The sequence below is a fragment of the Phragmites australis genome, chromosome 1 (genome assembly GCF_958298935.1).
Source record: "Phragmites australis chromosome 1, lpPhrAust1.1, whole genome shotgun sequence".
NCBI classification, from domain to species: Eukaryota; Viridiplantae; Streptophyta; class Magnoliopsida; order Poales; family Poaceae; genus Phragmites; species Phragmites australis.
The window spans coordinates 44,024,566-44,043,932 of NC_084921.1; the positions used below are offsets into that span (position 1 = coordinate 44,024,566).

The 19,367-nt window shown below is 43.2% G+C and overlaps 2 protein-coding genes and 1 pseudogene across 2 annotated transcripts; 1 reads left to right on the forward strand and 2 right to left on the reverse strand.

Annotated features, from left to right (window-relative positions):
* Positions 1–3,095: 3,095 nt before the first annotated feature.
* On the reverse strand, positions 3,096–4,440 carry LOC133889725 (uncharacterized). The gene is made up of 4 exons (XM_062330185.1): positions 4,099–4,440; positions 3,951–4,000; positions 3,636–3,717; positions 3,096–3,540 (listed from the first exon to the last, which is right to left on the reverse strand). The coding sequence occupies exons 1-4, from the start codon at positions 4,322–4,324 to the stop codon at positions 3,494–3,496; spliced, it is 405 nt and encodes a 134-aa protein (XP_062186169.1). The 5' UTR covers positions 4,325–4,440; the 3' UTR covers positions 3,096–3,493.
* A 3,863-nt stretch (positions 4,441–8,303) lies between these two features.
* On the forward strand, positions 8,304–10,335 carry LOC133921380 (glutelin type-A 1-like). The gene is made up of 4 exons (XM_062366224.1): positions 8,304–8,840; positions 8,923–9,197; positions 9,312–9,821; positions 9,919–10,335. The coding sequence occupies exons 1-4, from the start codon at positions 8,513–8,515 to the stop codon at positions 10,333–10,335; spliced, it is 1,530 nt and encodes a 509-aa protein (XP_062222208.1). The 5' UTR covers positions 8,304–8,512.
* Positions 10,336–13,189: 2,854 nt separating this feature from the next.
* On the reverse strand, positions 13,190–15,623 carry LOC133921370 (mitochondrial import inner membrane translocase subunit TIM50-like; annotated as a pseudogene).
* Between the last annotated feature and the right edge of the window lie 3,744 nt (positions 15,624–19,367).

The following is a 19,367-nucleotide window of genomic DNA, read 5'->3' on the forward strand; positions in this document are numbered from 1 at the left end:
TTAAAGCACATAAAATAAAAAATATATATATTTGAACATATATATATACACACACACATTTGTATGCATATATTCAAATATATTATTTTGGCTAAGTATTCTATATTGTACAAATTAAATTTTAAATTAATCCCTGCAATAATTTGAATCATATATATTTTGGTTTATTTATTTTTATGGTTCTTTGAGGGAAGATTTGAATTTGAATGTCTCTTAGATTCAAATATTTTCTTAGATTCTTTTCAGCTCAAATTTAAACTGAATTCAACTCTTTGGATTTAAGCATCTCCTAAATTCCAAAACTTCAAATTCAAAACCCTTATCTTGATTCAAATAAACATATTTGAATTGAGGCCAAATCCAAATTCAAATACTTCTATTTGAATTTACCAAAATCAATTCCTATTCTTTTATTGTCTCAGGTCGTTTTCCTTCTCCTTCCTTTTTGCGCAGCCTAGCCAGCTCTCTCTTTGTCTCCCTCAGGCCGCCTTCCTTCTCCTCTGCACAGCCAACAACACGCGTTGGCCCAGCTTCAACCCCCAACCCCCTGCTCACGCTCGCCTGCGTGGCCCATCCAAAGCGCCAGCCCACTGCACGCGTTAGCCTAGCGCCACCACGCACACACATGAGCAGCAGCCGCCCGACACGTCACCTCGCTCTCTCACCAACGATGTCGGTGTCTTCTCCCTCCTCCAGCACACCGCCATGCACTACTTCTAGTCGTTGTCCATCCCATCGTCATTAAGCCATATATGACCTTCGTCGTCCTGCTGCCATCTCTCCCTCCCTCTCCCGCCATCCGCATGTGCAGCCGAGCTGCCCTCTGATAAGCGCTCCGGCGACCACCACACGTGCTGGCCGACACAGAGCTGCCACGCTCTATGGGAAATCTAGTGGACGCTATCCCACCGTCATGCCACTCACCGATCACAGCGCTACACCGCACCACACTGCCTCTCTACTTCTTCCTCTCCCTCCTTCTATAAAACGGGGAGCCGGTCACCCATTTCCCCCCTTTTTCCACCACCACCACAAATCAGACGAGCCCAAGCTCAAATCAGCCGTGCTCGAGCTACATGGAGTGAAGAGAGGTGTCGTGCATGGTTTCTCCATCCGATTTGGCATGTTTCCCCGCCGAATTGGAGCTCGCGCCACCTTCTTCTTCGTCTCCAGGCACCACCCGATTTGCCCTCACTGTCAAGCCACCTCATCGTTGCCGCTTCGCATCAACCAACCCCACAATGAGTTTCCCCTCGCCCTCCTCCTTCTTTTGCGCGCGTCGCTTTTCCTTTGGCCTAACGCTGCCTCGACCGCACGCTGCCGCCCGGGCCACGGCCAGACCCTTGGCCCTTGAACCCCCTGGCCCCTCGTGTTGCGCTAAACCTGTAGCCACCCTTAGCCGACCAAATCTCCTTCTCCTCCCTCTTCTCCACCAATGACTGAGCCACCGCCACCTAGTCGACTTCAGCCGCCACTTGGGCCCGCTCTGGTGGCCATTGGTCGTCATTGACCGGCAAAACGAGTTGCTCGTGCCTCCCTATCACCCAGCTGCGGATCCCTTTGGTAGCATGTCGCCTATGTCCCTAGTCGATGAGGCTCTAGCATAGTGCCGCCATGAAGCCCCATCGTGTGCCTCTCCTCCCAACGCCAGTGATCGAGCAGCCCAGCACGCCACACACATCGCACCTGCACATGAGCCAGGCCAGCTCGACCTAGTCGAGCAGGCCGCATTAGCTCGGCCCAATAAATGGTCGGCTTGCTAGCCAGCTCGGAGGCCCGGGGCCCTTTTCTTTCGGGTTGATCTATTTCCTCAGCCCATCAACTTGAGCGGCCCAGCAATGAAAAGCCTGGGAAGTCGGGCGGTCCAACCTCAATGGGCCGCTATAGTGCAAACTCGGCCCTAGCCTAAGTCCAGCCTAGATCCAGCTCAAACCCGAGTACTGTACAGTGGCCCCACCAATCAACTGTTGTCACACCCCAAAACCCTAATATAGTCATTAAACATGCATAATCATCATGACATCATGCTTCATGTGGTTGGTTTTAATTTAAGTAATTAAACATATTTTGAAAATGTTACGTTATTGATCAATGTGTGTTTCCACTATGTGTATGTATATAATATATTATGAGTGGAAATTGTTTAGACATAGTTAGGAAGACCCCAAAGTCATTTAAGAAGGAGAAGAAAAAGAAATGGAAGAAATGGGGAAAAGAATGAAGGCTTTCAGCATATGTGCCTTTCCCACGGTCTGACCGTCAGAGTGCAGAGGCTCCACTTAAAGCCATCGACTAACTCTTACTTGCTCTGTCTTAATCATTCACTCCCTCACTTCCTCCCCCTCACCAAACCGAGAGAGAGAGAGAGAGAGGGAGAGGGAGAGAGAGAGAGAGGATCACCTCGACGCCCAGAAATTGACAGAGAGGACTTCCCCAAGCTCCCCAAAGGTTTCCCTAAGCTCCTTCCTGCCGTCTTCTTCATTCGAGACGCTTCCACGTGACTTCTTCAATCTCAAGACCAAACCTCACCCCGGAGCCCAATCTTTGAATAGAAGGATCCCCGGAGTTGGCCAAGCCCCTAGAAAGCTTTCCCACGCTGATGTGAGACTTCCTCTACCATTTCTCCGGCGTTCTCGAGCACTAACCAGCCCCGATTTTGTTTAGAAACGAGCTCCACCCTAGCCATGGACGTTATTCATGGGGTCCTCGAGTTTGGCCCTGTGTATATTGCCCAAATCACCCAAGAAATACTTCCCTAGTCTTGTAGAATGTTTTGGTACCCTTCATGATCGAAGGTATCGCCGGAGCCTTCGCCAGTGACCTAACCGAGGTGTCGTCGGCCAGGCCCAGCGGTCTGACCGCTAGGCTGTGACTTGGCCGGGTCGACCTAACCGCCAGACCCACAATCTGACCGCTAGGTCTACTCAATACATTTTCTTCTCTATTCGACCCCCATGGTCTGACCGCCGAGGCAGTTTGACCACCAGCTACTCAATACAAAATGTGGCCTGTGGAGCATCTTGTTCACTATCTGATCTATATTTGATGATCATGTACTGCAGTAGATAAGAGAGATCTATCTATTTCGTCTCTGATAGTGATAAGCCATAGTCTCACATAATTAAATTCAAAAAGGATGACTAGAAAACCATTTCCTTGCACCGATCATTACAGGAAGGCCACGGAGTTACAGACTCGCGGTGAAGCTTGAGCGTTGTTCTTGAAACGCAAAAATGAGCACCACCGGAAGCCCGGAACGCAGGGTGATAACTCTACAATGACCCCATCTGTCTATACGTAAAAGTCGACAATATGCACGAGCAGCTCTGCAGTTTTACATTACTTCTTTGATGAACGGCAACTGACAAGGCATTCCGAATGCAGTGCTGATCAGTTTATATAGAACTTTTTGCTGTATCCTCATCCATCTTTAGTTGTACTGGTACTCTGGTAGTAAAGTACTAGTAATGATCAGGGTGCCAGATGACCACGTTCAGCCTGTGAAGAATCTTCTCCAAGACTGCCATGGAAGGAATCCACCTGAGAAAGAGACAGAGCAACTCATCTTGTCACGGGTTAAGGTCTACTGAATCTGCATTCGCAAAGCTTAAGTGAAACTGAAACATAGTACTTACCACACCCTTGGCATCGGACATAATAATCGTTCTTCGCTACAAGACCAGAGCCTCCACAGACTTCACATTTCTTTTGTGCAATCTGGATAATCAGGAAACAGCAATCATCAAATAAAAGATGAAATTCAGTGAGTGAAGACTCTTCAAGAAAACCGACATATAAGGCTAAGTACTAGCGATTTTTTAGACTAAAATACGAACTTTAGTATCACTAATTATATAACATTTACTCAAAATCGGGATTTTTTTTGGCAATGCTCAAGACTGATTTCAAAACTTTTACTCAAGAAGTCAAGAATAAAAAGGCAGACTTACGATTTTTTTGCCGAATTCGACTCCTGCAACGACGAAAGGCGTCACTCCAGCTGCACAAAGAATAGCCACGAGCCGATTCTGTCAGGCACACGAACGGGAGGAACTACCAACAAGCAAGTCACTCAAGGAAGGAAACAAGGGACCCCACCTACAGCGCCGACGACAATCTGCCAGGTGACCTGCGCGGGCGGGAGCGGGGCATCGGCGGCCGCGGCGACAGCGGCCGCAGCGGAAGCCCCGTCAACGGCGTGAACGCTGGTGGCACCGCCTCGGCCGGCGGGAGTCCTCCTGCCGCGCGGGAAAAGGCCGCTGCGCCCGGCGCCCGCCAGTGGGCCGCTGCCCAGCAGGCACGCCGGATAAGCGCGCGCCTGCATCGCCACGAGCTGAGCTACTGCTGCCGTGCCGCACGGCCGGTCGCGCGAGCGCGATGCTTGCGTACACAAACCACCTGGTGCGAGTTGTGGGGATTCGTGCCTCGTGCGAACGTCCACTTGTACGCGATTTTGTGTTGGAGACGGTCCTCAGCCCGTCCGGGGCGAGGGGCCCAGTCTCTGCCACGCGATGCTCGCACATCCACGATTAATAGTTAGGGACTGATATGCTTCCATATGGCTCAGCTGGGCGTGTCGGATACATGTAGTGTTTAGTTATTTATATTTTCTCTTCAATCTAGTTCTAAGGAGATAAAAGAGGTCTCTCAACATGACTCTATAGATATATAGATTTAAGATGTTTTTGCAGAGCTAAGCTTACTGGATGCATGCTGTTGCTATGCTAATTATGTTATTAGTGTGTAATCAATGTGTATTAAGTGATATTTGATATATTTTGAAGAATATTAAGACTTAATAAGATAAATTAAGAATTATAAAAGTATAGTTACATAAAATAAATATTATTGTATAGTTACATATATATGAGTCAGGCTACAGCATGCGAGCAACCAATGAGACCCTTAAATAAATGTTAGTAAGTTACTACAAGACTTAGGGCAATTAACAACTAAATCTAGTAACTAGCTACCCTGTCGAGGAGCAACATCAAACACCTAGAGTGCCCTCAACAGAAGTTAAATCTTGCATGGTGAACTATAAAGCTATACACCGCAGCCTATCAACTACGAGAAGTTAGCAGCAAGAATGCCCTAATATGGAATCTTCAGCGCTGATAATAGCAAGTAAACCCTCTGGATCTTATCAACATTACCATGTGATAGGGCTTCTCCTTCTCAGATTGTACCTGTTCTTTCCAGTCACTTGGGGCTTGAGGATCCTGCTAGTTGGAGCCATGATTACCTACTTACCTCTGGGTAATCATGGCAGAGCTGTAGCAGAGGTGGAGGGGGTCGACAGGGCCAACAGAATAGAAAGGAGAGGGAGAGAGAGAGAGAGATCGGCCGTGAGAAAGAGAAACTAGACGAGAGGGAGGAAGGAGGAGGAGGGAAATATATCTATTTTCATTGATATGATCAGCCAGGAGGTCCTCCGTATTTATAGTCGGTTGGACATGACCCCAGCCGGCCCACACAATCTAATTGATCTCTATCTCTTAAACAAATCTATCTCTAATACTTATCTCTAAATAAACTGATTTATTTTATTTCTTAATTGTAGCCGAAATTCTGTTGGACAGCCTTTCTAATTCCGAATTAACCTCCTTTGCTGCTGCTAGCCACTTTTGGTGCACCGTCTATAGTATTTGCCGGTCATAACATCACTCCCCCCTCGGCAAACCGCTCGTCCCCGAGCTGAACCAAGGGGTAGGCCTTCCTGAACTCCTCAACAGGCTCCCAGGTAGCGTCTACCAATTCCATGCCTTCCCGGCGGACCAAGACATGCCACACGCCCCCACGGAGACTTGCGCGAACCACTTGAGCGGGGATCAGGATGGCACGAGCACTTTCCAAGGGTGGCAACGTAGGAGGGAGTTCTTGAGGCGTGCCATGGAAACACTTGAGGAGGCCCACATGGAATACATCATGAAAGCGAGTGCCATGAAAGCGCTTGAGGAGGCCCACATGGAATACATCATGAAAGCGAGTGCCTGCTGGAAGGTGGAGGCGATATGCCACTGAGCCTACCCGAGCAGCCACCTGAAATGGCCCGACGGAGCGCAGACCAAGCTTGCCTAATGGGTACATTGATAAGGACTGCACTTGGTGGTGGAGGAGATGAAGCGCCCTGGGTTATCCCGGTGCTTAAAACTATTATTATACCAATCTCTGGATCAGTCACTAGTAAATAAAAGTTTTACAACAGATGATATCATAGTCATACAACACGAGGGGCAGTGATAAAACTCCACCGGCCTAATAAGGCCTCGTTTGGTAGAGCTCTGGGAGTTGATTCCGCTCTGGAATCCCTCCCAGCGCTGCCAAACTGGCTGGTCAGGGAGTGATCCATGCGGGAATTACTTTCCGTTTTGTATAGCGAGGTGGGAGCTGAAAAAACTAGCTTCCATCTGATTCCCAACTGATTCTCCTCGATTTCAACACAATATTCTCTCAGGAATCACTTCCACCACTAGCATACCAAACGATTTTACAAACAGAATCACTTCCACCACAAAATCACTCTCACCACAGAATCAGAGCTCTACCAAACAGGCCCTAAGACATAGAGCACTAAACAACAGTGCATAAACAATAAGATCCATGACATCAGAGTACACAGCAGAGACATCATGAAGGCATCATAGGCCTTGCGGTAGTTGTCTACACAGGAATATTCTGAGTTTTCTTGGACTTACGATGTTACTACTTCCTCCTTTTTTCTTTAACTTGAAGTCCTAAAATGCATGCAGTCAACATTTCAAAATATTAGCCACAAATTTACATCACAGTTAGATGGAAATTACATTGTTAGATCTTTTCATCAAAAGCAGTCCCTCCGTATAAAAATACAAGGTGTATCTTATCTTAGCACATACATAAAGGAGTATCAAAGATGACTAGACTACCCCTAATTACTCTCTCTAAGGACAATATTAAATGCATGCATGTAATACGTGATAGGGTATACGTGATGATATACGTGATAGGGTAGGGGTAGCACCAATTGAAGAAAAACTTATCCAACATCGGTTGAGATGGTTTGGATATATACAACGGAGGCTTCCAGAGTTACCTATGCATAGCAGGATACTGAGACGCACTGATAATGTAAAGAGAGATAGAGGTTAACCAAATCTAACATGGGAGGAGTCTGTAAAGAGAGACTTGAAGGAATGGAATATCTTCAAAGAACTATCCACGGATAGAAGCGCGTTAAAATTAACAATCTACATGCTAGAAACATAACTTATGCATCAGTCTCCTTATACCGTTATTACTTTTATTTTGTTACTATTACTAGTATCTTTATTATCATTATAGTTTTCACATCATCATTTTAATTAGATCTTGTAGATTTTATCTCTAGCCTATCCCAATTTGCTTGGGACAAAGGCTGCTGCTGTTGTTGAAAGTGAACTAAGCCTTATTTTTGTGAACAAGACCATTCAAAATGCAAGCCTTGTATTTTTGGACTGAGAGAGTACTTTAATATCATTATTCTAGTTTTATAAGTTTTCCTAACATATAATTAAGGAAATGTCAAAAGAAGTATTGGAGACTGTATTGATGCCCAGAACAAGTAAATCAGAATGAAGTTAGTGGTAAGTAACTACGATGGACCAAAAGCATAGCAGTGGCAGTAAAAACCTAGCAAACAAGACTACGAGTTTACAGTCGCTACCTCACGTACCACTCCAAATGCCCCCTCATTAAAGTACTTACTAAAACAGAAATGCATGATATGTCATGACAACCAGCAACGATGTATAGAAAATAGCAAACCAGGTTACAATGGAAGAAAAGCTTAAACCATGTGTGCTGTCCGTATACAAAGTTTCACAGCGTATGTGTCATGTCGCAAAAAGAGAGCAGGTAAATGCCATGAAACTCACGCATATTTGTATGTCTGTTATTATCCCTCCACCTTCCGTCTAAGACACTTAGTTGTCGTGAGTCATTTCATGCAAGGACATTAACAAACTATACTTTACAGCAAAAAAGAGAGCGAATACAGCCTTTTGTCATACATGTGTATGCCCATTATAATCCAGCCACCTTTTTTCTATGGCACTTCCAATATCATGAATCACTTCATGTAAGGACATTAACAAACTATATCTTTGCGGCATAAAAGGGAGCAAATACGACGTTCTGTTACACATGTATAGTCATATGTCCATTATTACCCATCCACCTTTCATATACCCCAATTCTGATGCATGAGTTACTTCATGGAAGGACATTAACAAACTTTATCTTTACAGCATCTATGCCATGTTCCAACAAAAGAAAGCAAACACGATGTTTTGTCACTCAAGCATATTTGTATGTCCATTGTTATCCATTTACCTTTCGTGTGCCACACTTATATCATGAGTCACTTCGTGTAAGGACATCAACAATCTCTATCTCAACCTTTAGATATAGACAACTTTACTACACTATAAAAGCCTAGTGATGTGCCGTTGTTTTTCACAAAAGCATCGGAGTTCATTAGTCCCACAAGAACATGGCGACCATTAATCGCTCCATAGTTTTCTTCACTGTTTGCTTGTTCCTGTTGTGCCATGGCTCCATAGCCCAGCTATTCAGCCAGGGTACTAGTCAGTGGCAGAGTGCTCGTCGTGGAAGTCCAAGAGAGTGCAGACTCGATAGGTTGCAAGCACTCGAGCCGCTTCGAAGTGTAAAGTCCCAAGCTGGTACAACTGAGTTCTATGATGCCTCTAGTGAGATGTTTCAATGTACCGGTGTATCTGTCGTCCGTCGAGTTATTGAACCTAAAGGCCTTCTACTACCTCGTTACACCAATACACCAACTCTAGTGTATATCATCCAAGGTTTGTGCAATGATTTAATTAGGTGTTGATCAATAACACGCTTCTATCGCTTGTGATTGACATGGATGTACCAAACTTGAAGGGAGAGGTATAACAGGGCCGACCTTCCCAGGATGTCCCGAGACCTACCAACAACAGTTCCAACAATCTGGGCAAGCCCAAGTGTTCGAGGGTCAGAGTCAAAGCCACCAGTTCAGAGATGAGCACCAGAAGATCCACCGTTTCAGACAAGGAGATGTTGTCGCATTGCCTGCTGGCATAGCTCATTGGTGCTACAATGACGGTGAAGAGCCTGTTGTAGCCATATATGTCTCTGATACAAACAATGGTGCAAACCAACTTGAACCAAGACAAAGGGTAATTAAGCATAGCCTATCCAAAGTCAATATTACACAGTATTTTGAAATTTTGATTATATCTTTCTTGGATGACAATCTGCTAGCACATTAATGCCTCTTAATCAATCGCTAGGATTTCTTGTTAGCTGGCAACAAGAGAGGCCAGCAAACATACAGGCCTGAGGTTGAGGAGCGCTCTCAGAACGTCTTCAGTGGCTTCAGCGTCGAACTGCTTAGCGAGGCTCTTGGCATAAGCAGAGGGGTGGCAAGGCAACTCCAGAGTCAAAATGACCCAAGAGGGGAAATAGTTCACGCCGAGCGTGGCCTTGCGTTTCTCCAACCATATGCATCATTGCAGGAGCAGGAGCAGGAGCAGGAGCAGCAACAGCAACAGCAACAGCAACAGGTACAACAGGAAGAGTATTACCAACCAAGACCATATCAGCAACAACAATATGGGGCTGGCTCCTCTAACGGTTTGGATGAGAATTTCTGTACCATGAGGGTAAGGCAGAACATCGATAACCCTAACCTTGCTGATACATACAACCCGAGAGCTGGGAGGATTACACATCTCAACAGCCAAAAGTTCCCAATTCTAAATCTCATACAGATGAGTGCTGTCAAAGTTAATCTATACCAGGTAAATAAACACAACATATTTTTCTTGGTGAAAAGATAGCACACGTATTATTCTAATTGCTAACAATGTGTTCATTCACAAAACTTTTCTATGGCAGGATGCTCTTCTTTCACCATTCTGGAACATCAATGCTCACAGCGTGGTGTACATTACTCAAGGTTCTGCACGGGTTCAAGTTGTTAACAACAGAGGGAAAACAGTTTTCAACGGAGAGCTTCGCCGTGGACAGTTGCTAATTATACCAGAACACCATGTAGTGCTGAAGAAGGCACAGAGAGAGGGATGTGCATATATTGCATTTAAGACCAACCCTAACTCCATGGTGAGCCACATTGCAGGAAAGAGTTCCATTTTCCGTGCCCTCCCAAATGATGTTATAGCAACTGCATACCGCATCTCAAGAGAAGAGGCTAGGAGGCTCAAGAATAACAGAGGAAATGAGTTTGGTGCATTCACTCCAAGTCACTCCTACAGAGGTTACCAAGATGTAGCTGGTGGGGCTCAATCCTCTTAGGCTTGAATTGCTAGAATGGTACGCAGCTAAAGAATAAATAAACAAAAGATTGCAAGCCAGTTGCTTTGCATCTATGTACCGTTCAACCATTCCAATAATGATAATAAAGTCAGTCTAGCATTATCCGTTATATTTGCCTTTCCGTCTAGCATAATGATATTTCAAATTAAGCAATTGTTGCTGTATCATCCATGCAAATTATACCGTTTTGAGAAAGGGCAATTTACATGTCAGAACCATAAATACCTAAAATTGTGTATGGTTTTTTTTGTTGGGGGGGGGGGGGGGGGGGAGTAAACAGCGTACTCCGGGTGAATATTACGGCGTTTCCCTTAGTCTGTTTCCCTCCATCTGCACATGCTACCGTAGAACTGGAAACTCTTGTCATGCCATTGCAAAATTGGAACATACATGCAATTGTGACAAGGGCAAAGGCCCTGAGCAAGATGTAAATGAGAAATGACCATATCACTCTTTGAAAAACTAGACTATATTAACTGAACATGTAAATGAGAGAGAGAGAGAGAGAGAAGGAATTAGACTATGATAAAATAGAATCTCAGAGATAGGGCACAAGCTATGACTTGGTTGTGAAAGCCTGGAATGCAAAGTGAAAGCAAGACGAACACCAGGTAAGTCACATATAGCTTCTGTTAAATACCTAATACATGGACAGAAAATAATTTTATCATAACAACATTTTCACTTCTCACATCCTCGATCAGTTATTTCGAGAAACATATACCATATTTCAAGCTGATGCTATGCCTATGTTAGCCGACCATGCTGTAAATTATTAGCAAGAGTATTCCAGTCTTCCAGAAAAGCATAACACAGATAACATGGGACTTATCTGACAGAAAAGAGTTTTAAAAGATCAATACATGAAACTGTTCCAACCAGCATATAACACTCCCTCCATTCTCAAATAGATGTCATTTAGGGATACGTGCAGTCAAATTTATAAACTTTGGCCACTAATATATACAAAAATATTAAGATTTGTCACATGAAAATGATATTAGTAGATTTATAATGGAAAATACTATCAAACAATTGTGTTTTCAATAACTTTGGATAACAAATACTTAGAAAAAGTAATGGTCAAAGGCATGCATTGGATACTGAAGCGATGTCCTAAACGACAAGTAAAAAAGAATGGAGGTAGTGTATTTAAGCACTGCAAAAAGGATAAATATCTGGGTATATAGTAGGTAAGATTTCCCATACCGATAATGCTTCCATTTTCATATTTAGTCACAACTCTTGATAGTCTGTGCCGAACAGTACCTTTTGGATCCAGCCTGTCAACAACAGGATCAACATACTACACATGTAACAACATTTCATCCAGGTTAGATGTTTGCAAATACAAGCGAACAGTTGAAAATTCTGATAAACTTACCATACTAAGCTGATCAGAATACACAACTATTTCATAGAACTTCCCAAGATGTTCCAGAAAGGCGTCCACACCTGGCCTCTTGAAAGTCCTCCACCCTCTCTCATGCTATACACATATTTAACATTAGCTAGGGATTCTTGATCAAGCAGTCTCCCAAACTCCCAAAGGAGCGAGCGAACATATAAAATGAACGTGATAGAAACCAAAATAGAAAGAATTGACCATATGTTAATAAAAGAAATATAGCCCCTATATAAAACCTAGCCTACATATTTGTAGTCCATGTACATTAGATTTTGGCTCATTTTGCGGTATACACGAGGTCCATGGCAACAAGATCGAAAAACTTTGTACGAAACACAAAAGCTCACCTTCCAATCTGAGTATAGGAGAGTCTCGTTCAGATCCAGAACTAGGGTGAAGAGAAGATCTGGAAGAAGTTTGTCTGATACCTTCCAATTTGTATGTCTGTATATATATAATTGTGTTGCTATTCTGTGCCTATGCGCAGCGTATGTGCAGCATGTGCACAGGCACAGAATAGCAACTCACGAGTTGCAACTCGCCGTATACTGTATTGTAACTGTCCACTGACCCAACACGCTCCCCTCCACCTACCCTGCGGGCCCACTAGATGACCTATCACGTTCTCACCTCGTGAGCAGCGATTTGCAGCCAGTTACAACTAGGTGTATAGATGAGTTACAACATGTAGTATAGAGTGATTGCAACTACAGATAGAGCGGTTACAACTATTAGTTGCAATCACAGACAGAGCGGTTACAACTATATGCATGTTGTAACTAGATTGACTATCATGTTGTAAGTGTAGTGTTCACCATATTGTAACTGTTTTTAGTTGCATGATGCAATTAATTTGATTTTATTTTTTCATGTTGCAACTGTACTGCTTGACCATATTGCAACTGTAATGTTCAACATGTTGTAACTAAAGAGTTCACCATGTTGTAACTAAAGTACCTACCACCACCAGAAAACACTGCAGTTCACCATGTTGTAACTGCGATGTTCACCATGTTGTAACTGTATGGACGTAACTCCTTTATGATTCTAAAACTTTATCAAAATATAGTCTTGATGGATTTTATTTTGTTAAGCACATTTTTTCTAACAATATGCATCAAACGGGCCGAGAATCGGATCTATAGTTCTAGAGATATTGCATTTTAACGATTCGAATCAACAAAATATTCTCCGTATGCAACGCTCTGGCGGGTGGATGATGGGTGACGTGGCACAAGCTGGTTGGCTGGCTCATGTTGTTTGGTGCATGTTGGAGGCCGAGTTATAACTCAGAGTTGTAACTGGTCTATGTAACAAGTTGTAACTCGCAATTCTTCGGATTATAACTGGTGGTTGCGGGATGTGCACAACGCGAATGATAACTATGCATAAGCGCAGAATAGCCTCGTCGTGTGTGTGTGTGTGTGTATTAACATGATTATGGACCTTTCTGACAATATCCAAGATGGATCACAAAGGAAAAAAGTTTTACCATTTATTACTGAATACTGACCTGAATTTGATCTTCAATTTGGCTCCTGACATCCAAGTATACCTCAATAGCAGCAACAGGAACTACAGATAAAAGATACAATTCTGAGTACTAAAGAGGAAGGAAAGGGGAAATACAGCATGCAGCATATAATCTAAGCCAGCAGTTCACAACAATGCAGTGGATGAAGATGTTACCTGAAAAACTTCAATGTCTAGGGTGCTCAAGTTAATCAGTAAGCTCATAACCATGCTCCTTCCCTGTGACATACGTTTGTATAGAGTTATCTACAGTATGCAGATACAGTCATCATCATTCATTAATTGACAGTCGGTACGACTTAACTTTTCACTAATGTTTTTTTGTGCCAATGACACTTGCCCTTCTTAGCAATTGGCTGCAGTAAACGTTACACATATAACTAGATAGAATCTAATGATTTGGTTGCTACAATTATCAAACCTGCTCTAGTCAATCACAAAGAGTGATGGCTACAATTATCAAACCTGCTCTAGTCAATAACAAAGAGTGATGTAAGCTTCTGCTATAAAAGGTTGGGTGTTCTTGTTACCTAGCTATTCCCTCGGCCCAAGAATATAAGGCTTATATTTTGTTCAATAATACAAGGCTTATTTCACATTCCAATGCAAAATGTGTGTTGTACCCTATGTACCGCTAATAAATACTTATTTTTTACTTTGCCATACTTACATGCATCCATTGAATATAGTGTTTAGAGATAGTAATTAGGGGTAGTCTACTCATCTGCAATGATTCCTTGGTCTATGTGCAAGACAAAATAAGCCTTGTATTCTTGCACGGAGAGAGTACTTTACACACTTGGGTGTAGTGTAGTATTCACAAAAGCAAACTCTAGTATCGTCTTTTCGTCTTTCGGAGTTTATGCATAGAGATTGGAAATTTAATAATTGCAGCATGCATACAGTAAGCTACTTCTTACTGACTACCACTACTGTTAGGGCATACGGAATTATATTTTTTAGAACAAAGAGACCTAGTTATTCACTGTGAAGTGGACAGAAATTGCCCAAGGATACCCAAAAGCTCCATAGTTTATACGCAAAGAAACAATAATAGAATGGTGAATTGCTTATTGGGTGGATGGACACCAACTCCAGAGTCCAGAGGTAGCAATGAGAGAGATTAGGAAAGAGTATGTTGTAGTCACTACCTTTCATAGCTGCCGAATAGGCCATAGCCTGAAACTTCTGCAGACAAGAAAAAAAATTACATTATTAGACATGGTTGAAATACAGTGGAGAACACTACTGGTTCTGAATCCCAGTTGTTTTCCCCTATATTCCCGGAATTCAAGCTTACCATAGAACATCCTGTGTCAGACTAAAACTGAAACCTCTTCTTAGTTATCAAAGAATCCCCCCCCCCGCCTCCCCCCTCTGAAGCAGTAAGGAAATGAACTAAAACCAAACTGCCCCATATGTAAGTTCAGCATATGCAAATTCCTAGCAGAAGATCTAATGCAAAGCTCAGCCATGAAATAGCCATATCAACAGCTTCACCATGTACCATGATCTGTGGAAAGTCTTTTATACCGCTAATAAGATCTCCCTCCAAGGTCACATTTCTTAACCCCCTCTAAATTATTGCATAAGGCGCTGCTGCTCATGACTTTACACAACTAACCAAATATTAAGTTGAGAACAGGCACCCAAACATGACATGCTACCTCACTACCTCAAAGCCAGACGCGTCCTCACGGATGGGATGCTTCGAGTTCCTCCCGCGTCATCTGATCTACTTCCTCCAGAGAATAAGCTACAAACAGCAAAACGGAAAAAAAAAACGAGAGAACGAATCACACACGGAACACTAAACCAAACCGAGGACGCATTTAATCTAAAACGGGGAGCGAAACCGCAACGCTAAGTATTGGAACCGCAAGACGCCGCGCTGGGCAGGGATCGGGAGCCGCACCGTAGCTGACGTAGCCGGTGGCGCCGAGCGCGGACACGGCGGCGAAGGCGGCGAACTTGAGGGCGCCCCACGGCTTATGGGCCACCGGAGGCGGCGTGGCCGAGGGGTCGCTGGCGGCTGACGAGGCCTCGGAGGAGGAGGAGGAGGAGGAGGAAGCGGCGAATGCCGCCGGGGAGGGGGTGGAGAAGGAGAGTGCGGAGATCCTGAGAAGGAGCGCGGGGAGGACGCGCGAGCTCGCGACGCGGGACATGGCTTGGGTTTTGGTTTGGTTGGCGCCGAGGGTTTAACGAGACGAGGCGGCCGAGCCCGAGGGAGGCGTAGCCGTGTAGGTGATGGCGTGAGATGGATAGCCGGACGGGCGATGGCGAAGGCGGAAGATGAGGGAGGAGTTGTGACTTGTGGCCTCACCTGTCAGATGGGCTGGCATAGGATGCGTTCTGTTCGGAGGGAGGGACTAACCGTGTATTTGGTTCACGGTAATACTACCGGATAGGATCGCTCCATCAAGTTTTTTTTTTTTTACCGCTGCTTGGTTCTGGATAAGAAAAAAACTAAAAATAGGTAATATATCATATTATATTTAAAAATTAGTTAATATGATGTTATATTTATAAATGTAGCATATGTATTTGGTGTATGGTGTGCTAAATCAGTGTTCGGCACATAATGTGCCGAAAATATATAGGATAAATAGTATTCAGCACATGGTGTGTTGAAAACGAGCAACACACGGTGTGTAGAAAACGAGCAGTTTTCAGCACACAGTGTGCCAAAAATATATATAGGATAAATAGTATTCAGCACACGATGTATCGAATACGAGCGTATTTAGCACATCGTACGCTGAAATGCACCTAGATGCCTTGTATTCTGCATATAGTATGCCAAATACGGACAATAGTGTCATATTCGGCACACCATATACCGAAAATAGGCTGCTCCCCATCTTTTCTATCGGTTGGCTCCCTCCCGTATTGAGTGCAATGTGCTTCTGTCGGTCAACTTTATGTGCCATAATTCGGTGAAAGCACAGCAAAATCTATCGAGCCACCAGCCTGCAATGCAGGATTGCTATAATTGTATCACGTTATAATTGTATCGTGTTGTGATGGTGTCTTCGCCCAAAGTTAATATCAAAGGAGAAAAAGATTGCAGGAGATTGGTTAAGCCACAAACAATACCATCATATGCATAGTGCATAGTTGTTGAATACCTAGATCATCTTAAGATGACAATGAAAAGTGATGACATAAATTAGCGGAAGAATGTGGGTTGTGTCAGTCAATGTTGTCATGATAAGATGGTTGTCGTCTCCAAGGTGGTGATGAAAAATTGTAAGGATTGGTATAAGCAAATTCATCATCATCTTCAGGGTCATCATTGTCTTCCGGAGATGGAGACCTCGAAGGGAGGGGTAGTTGTGGCATGAAATCGTTGTTGTCGCCATCATCTTGAGCTATCACCGTAGGAACACATCATATTTCCTTGTTGATTGCACGCCATCTCGATATGTTGCATTAATGTCCTCTTGTAGTATTCCTTGAACATTCTCATGTATTGTTATTAGAACGTCGAGGCATTAGTGGTATGAAATCACCATCCTCATCGTCCTCGTCTTTTTTTGGTTGAATAATAGAGGGCGCCTCTGTACCCCTTAGGTTTGCTGATATTCGTCGTCTTCTACACGAACTAGGCATCACACCCCCGCCGAATAGCATATACATCACCAAGAAGTTTAAGATGTCTTTGTTGATCAACTTTGCATCTTCTTGGAACGCCCAAAAGAGGAGAATTCGAATCAATGAAAAAAAAGGTAAGTAGTGTGATCAAATAGAAATGATGAATTTGAATGTGGGATGCATATTGGTCGATCGACATCACTATCCTTCTTTGCCTCATAAAGAAACCTATCATAGAAGGATGGTCGGCTAATTCGCACACCCTGAGATACCTTTGACGCCGCTTGTGTAGAAGAGCCCTAAGATCGTCGGTGGTTATATGTTAGAGCGAAGCGGTTAACATAGAACAGAAGGGTCTTACATGCAATTTGGACCCAACTTAGATTAGGGTGTTCTCCTTGAAGGGATCATCCTTCCCTTCACGCATAACCAACAATGAGACATTAAGTGCTATATCAATCGTTGTATGTGTCTATGAAAAGTTTGTGCTAGAAGATCTCGCTATAGATTTATTGATCCTTGACTGTAACGTTCTGATTCTGCACCAAAGCACGAATTCCTAATTATTTAAAAAAATAAACAAGTATTAAATAGCATAATTAATATGTAACAATGCCTAATAAATAACTAACAAATAAAGTTATGTGCTATAATTATTTGACAAACATTAAATAAATTAAAAGTAATTACATTAACAATGCAGTGAATAAGATGACTACGACAATAAAATGAATAATACATGTGCACCGAACAATTGCACTTGCTACTCAGCGATGACGATACCACACGCAATCCCCAGGAGTGTAAGCGTTTGGCGGGTATCGTGGGTTAATCCCAGATAATGATTTGTATCGTGGGTTAATCCCGGATAATGATTACAGGGTGTACTGGTCGATGGATGTATGAACAAAGCTTACGGTGTGATGAACTCAAAAACACCAGGGGTTATCTAGGTTAAGCCTCCCAAAGGATAACAACCCTATATTCTGTGTATTTTGTTATGAGTGTTTGTGAAATAGTTACATATGAGTTCTTCTTTCTCCTTCTAGACCCGTTCCTCCCCATTTTATATACAAGAGAAGGAGAACTTACAAGTAGGCCTCTTTCAGTAGACCCATACCTAGCTAAATATTCTTTTCTCAGGCCATCACCACGCAGAGCGTGTGCGCTGCACTTGCGCCAGTGGTACTGCGGGGCCCATCTCATCCTCTTGGACACCTTCACTTTTACTTTACCTCGGTATCCCTGCCTGTCCCCTCGCCATGAGCCGCAAGCTTATCCGTCAAGCCATTCTGTCCTAACCTTCTATGAGCCTGCCTACGAACTCATCCATTTGCCTGGTCGTTCTGCAGACCTTATCTTATCTATTGCGCGGTGCCAAGTCATTCTGTAAAACCCCACTCCATAGCATTTAATGCTACAGGACAGGGCTTTACCGCCTATATAGTAAAGATGTCGACTAGCGAATTAGTGCACATAGAGCTACTCTTATCAGATGTTTCTAATTACTTTGAGTGGATTACTCACATGCTTAATATCTTTAGGGCCATGGGTTCTCAAACAGAGCGAGTTGTAGATGTAAGTATTTCTCCTCCCAATTACACCTTGCTAACCCCCGGAGAGAAAGAGAAATGTATACATCTCAATGCTCAAGCTACTAATATCTTATTTGATGCTATGAGTATAGATATGGTTGAATCTATCATGCCACTTCAAGATGCTTATCTCATTTGAACTACTCTCAAGAAATATATGGCAAGCCCAAATGTGATAGAGAAGAACTCCTTTCAGAGGCGCCATTTGAGGAGTGCTCTACTTCATCAACACATCATGAAGATCCTCAAATGATTTCCTCCATCAACCACATTGGTCTTGCCGTGCAAACCGCCTCACCAACATATTGCTCCGAGGAAGGTAATAAAATTGTGAGTGAGTTTAGTGAGTGTCCAATTCTCTCTTCGGACTTTAACAACTCTTACAATGAAATTTCTAAATCTACTAGTGTTGTTAGCTCTTGCATATCATCTAGTGTAATTATGCCTATTTATCATGAGGATATGGTTAATTGTCCTCATTGTAATGAATTTATTTCTATTAGTATTTGTGAGACTAATATTTTGAAGGAAATAGAAGCTTATTTGAGACAAAGCTTAGGTGGAAAGACTTCAAGAAAAATCAAGAAGAGAAATTCACCTAAGAGAAGATCAAAAAGGATGTGTAAAGGGATTGGTGACGTCCTAAGAGGAGTGAATTAGGATACTTAGAAACTATTCGGCTTCAAAAACTACACAAGATAAACATATATCAATTTCTATTTAAATGTGCTGTAAGTTTATTTAGTGTGTCTACTCTACTGATCAAAGCACTTGCAACCTATCTAAGAAGGCAAATTGTAAAAATGTAAATGCGAAAATGTAAATAAAATAGAGAGAGCAAACTCGGCACAATAGATTTTTATCTCGTGGTATCAATAGTA

Bases quoted from the DNA above. Each gene is read 5' to 3' on its own strand.
- LOC133889725 (XM_062330185.1), bottom strand. From the start codon at position 4,324: ATGCAGGCGCGCGCTTATCCGGCGTGCCTGCTGGGCAGCGGCCCACTG. The intron at 4,001-4,098 runs GTGGGGTCCCTT...TTCTTTGTGCAG, and splicing joins GATTGTCGTCGGCGCTGTAG to CTGGAGTGACGCCTTTCGTC. The intron at 3,718-3,950 runs GTAAGTCTGCCT...CTGATTATCCAG, and splicing joins TCGAATTCGGCAAAAAAATC to ATTGCACAAAAGAAATGTGA.
- LOC133921380 (XM_062366224.1), top strand. From the start codon at position 8,513: ATGGCGACCATTAATCGCTCCATAGTTTTCTTCACTGTTTGCTTGTTC. The intron at 8,841-8,922 runs GTTTGTGCAATG...CCAAACTTGAAG, and splicing joins TCTAGTGTATATCATCCAAG to GGAGAGGTATAACAGGGCCG. The intron at 9,822-9,918 runs GTAAATAAACAC...TTTCTATGGCAG, and splicing joins TCAAAGTTAATCTATACCAG to GATGCTCTTCTTTCACCATT.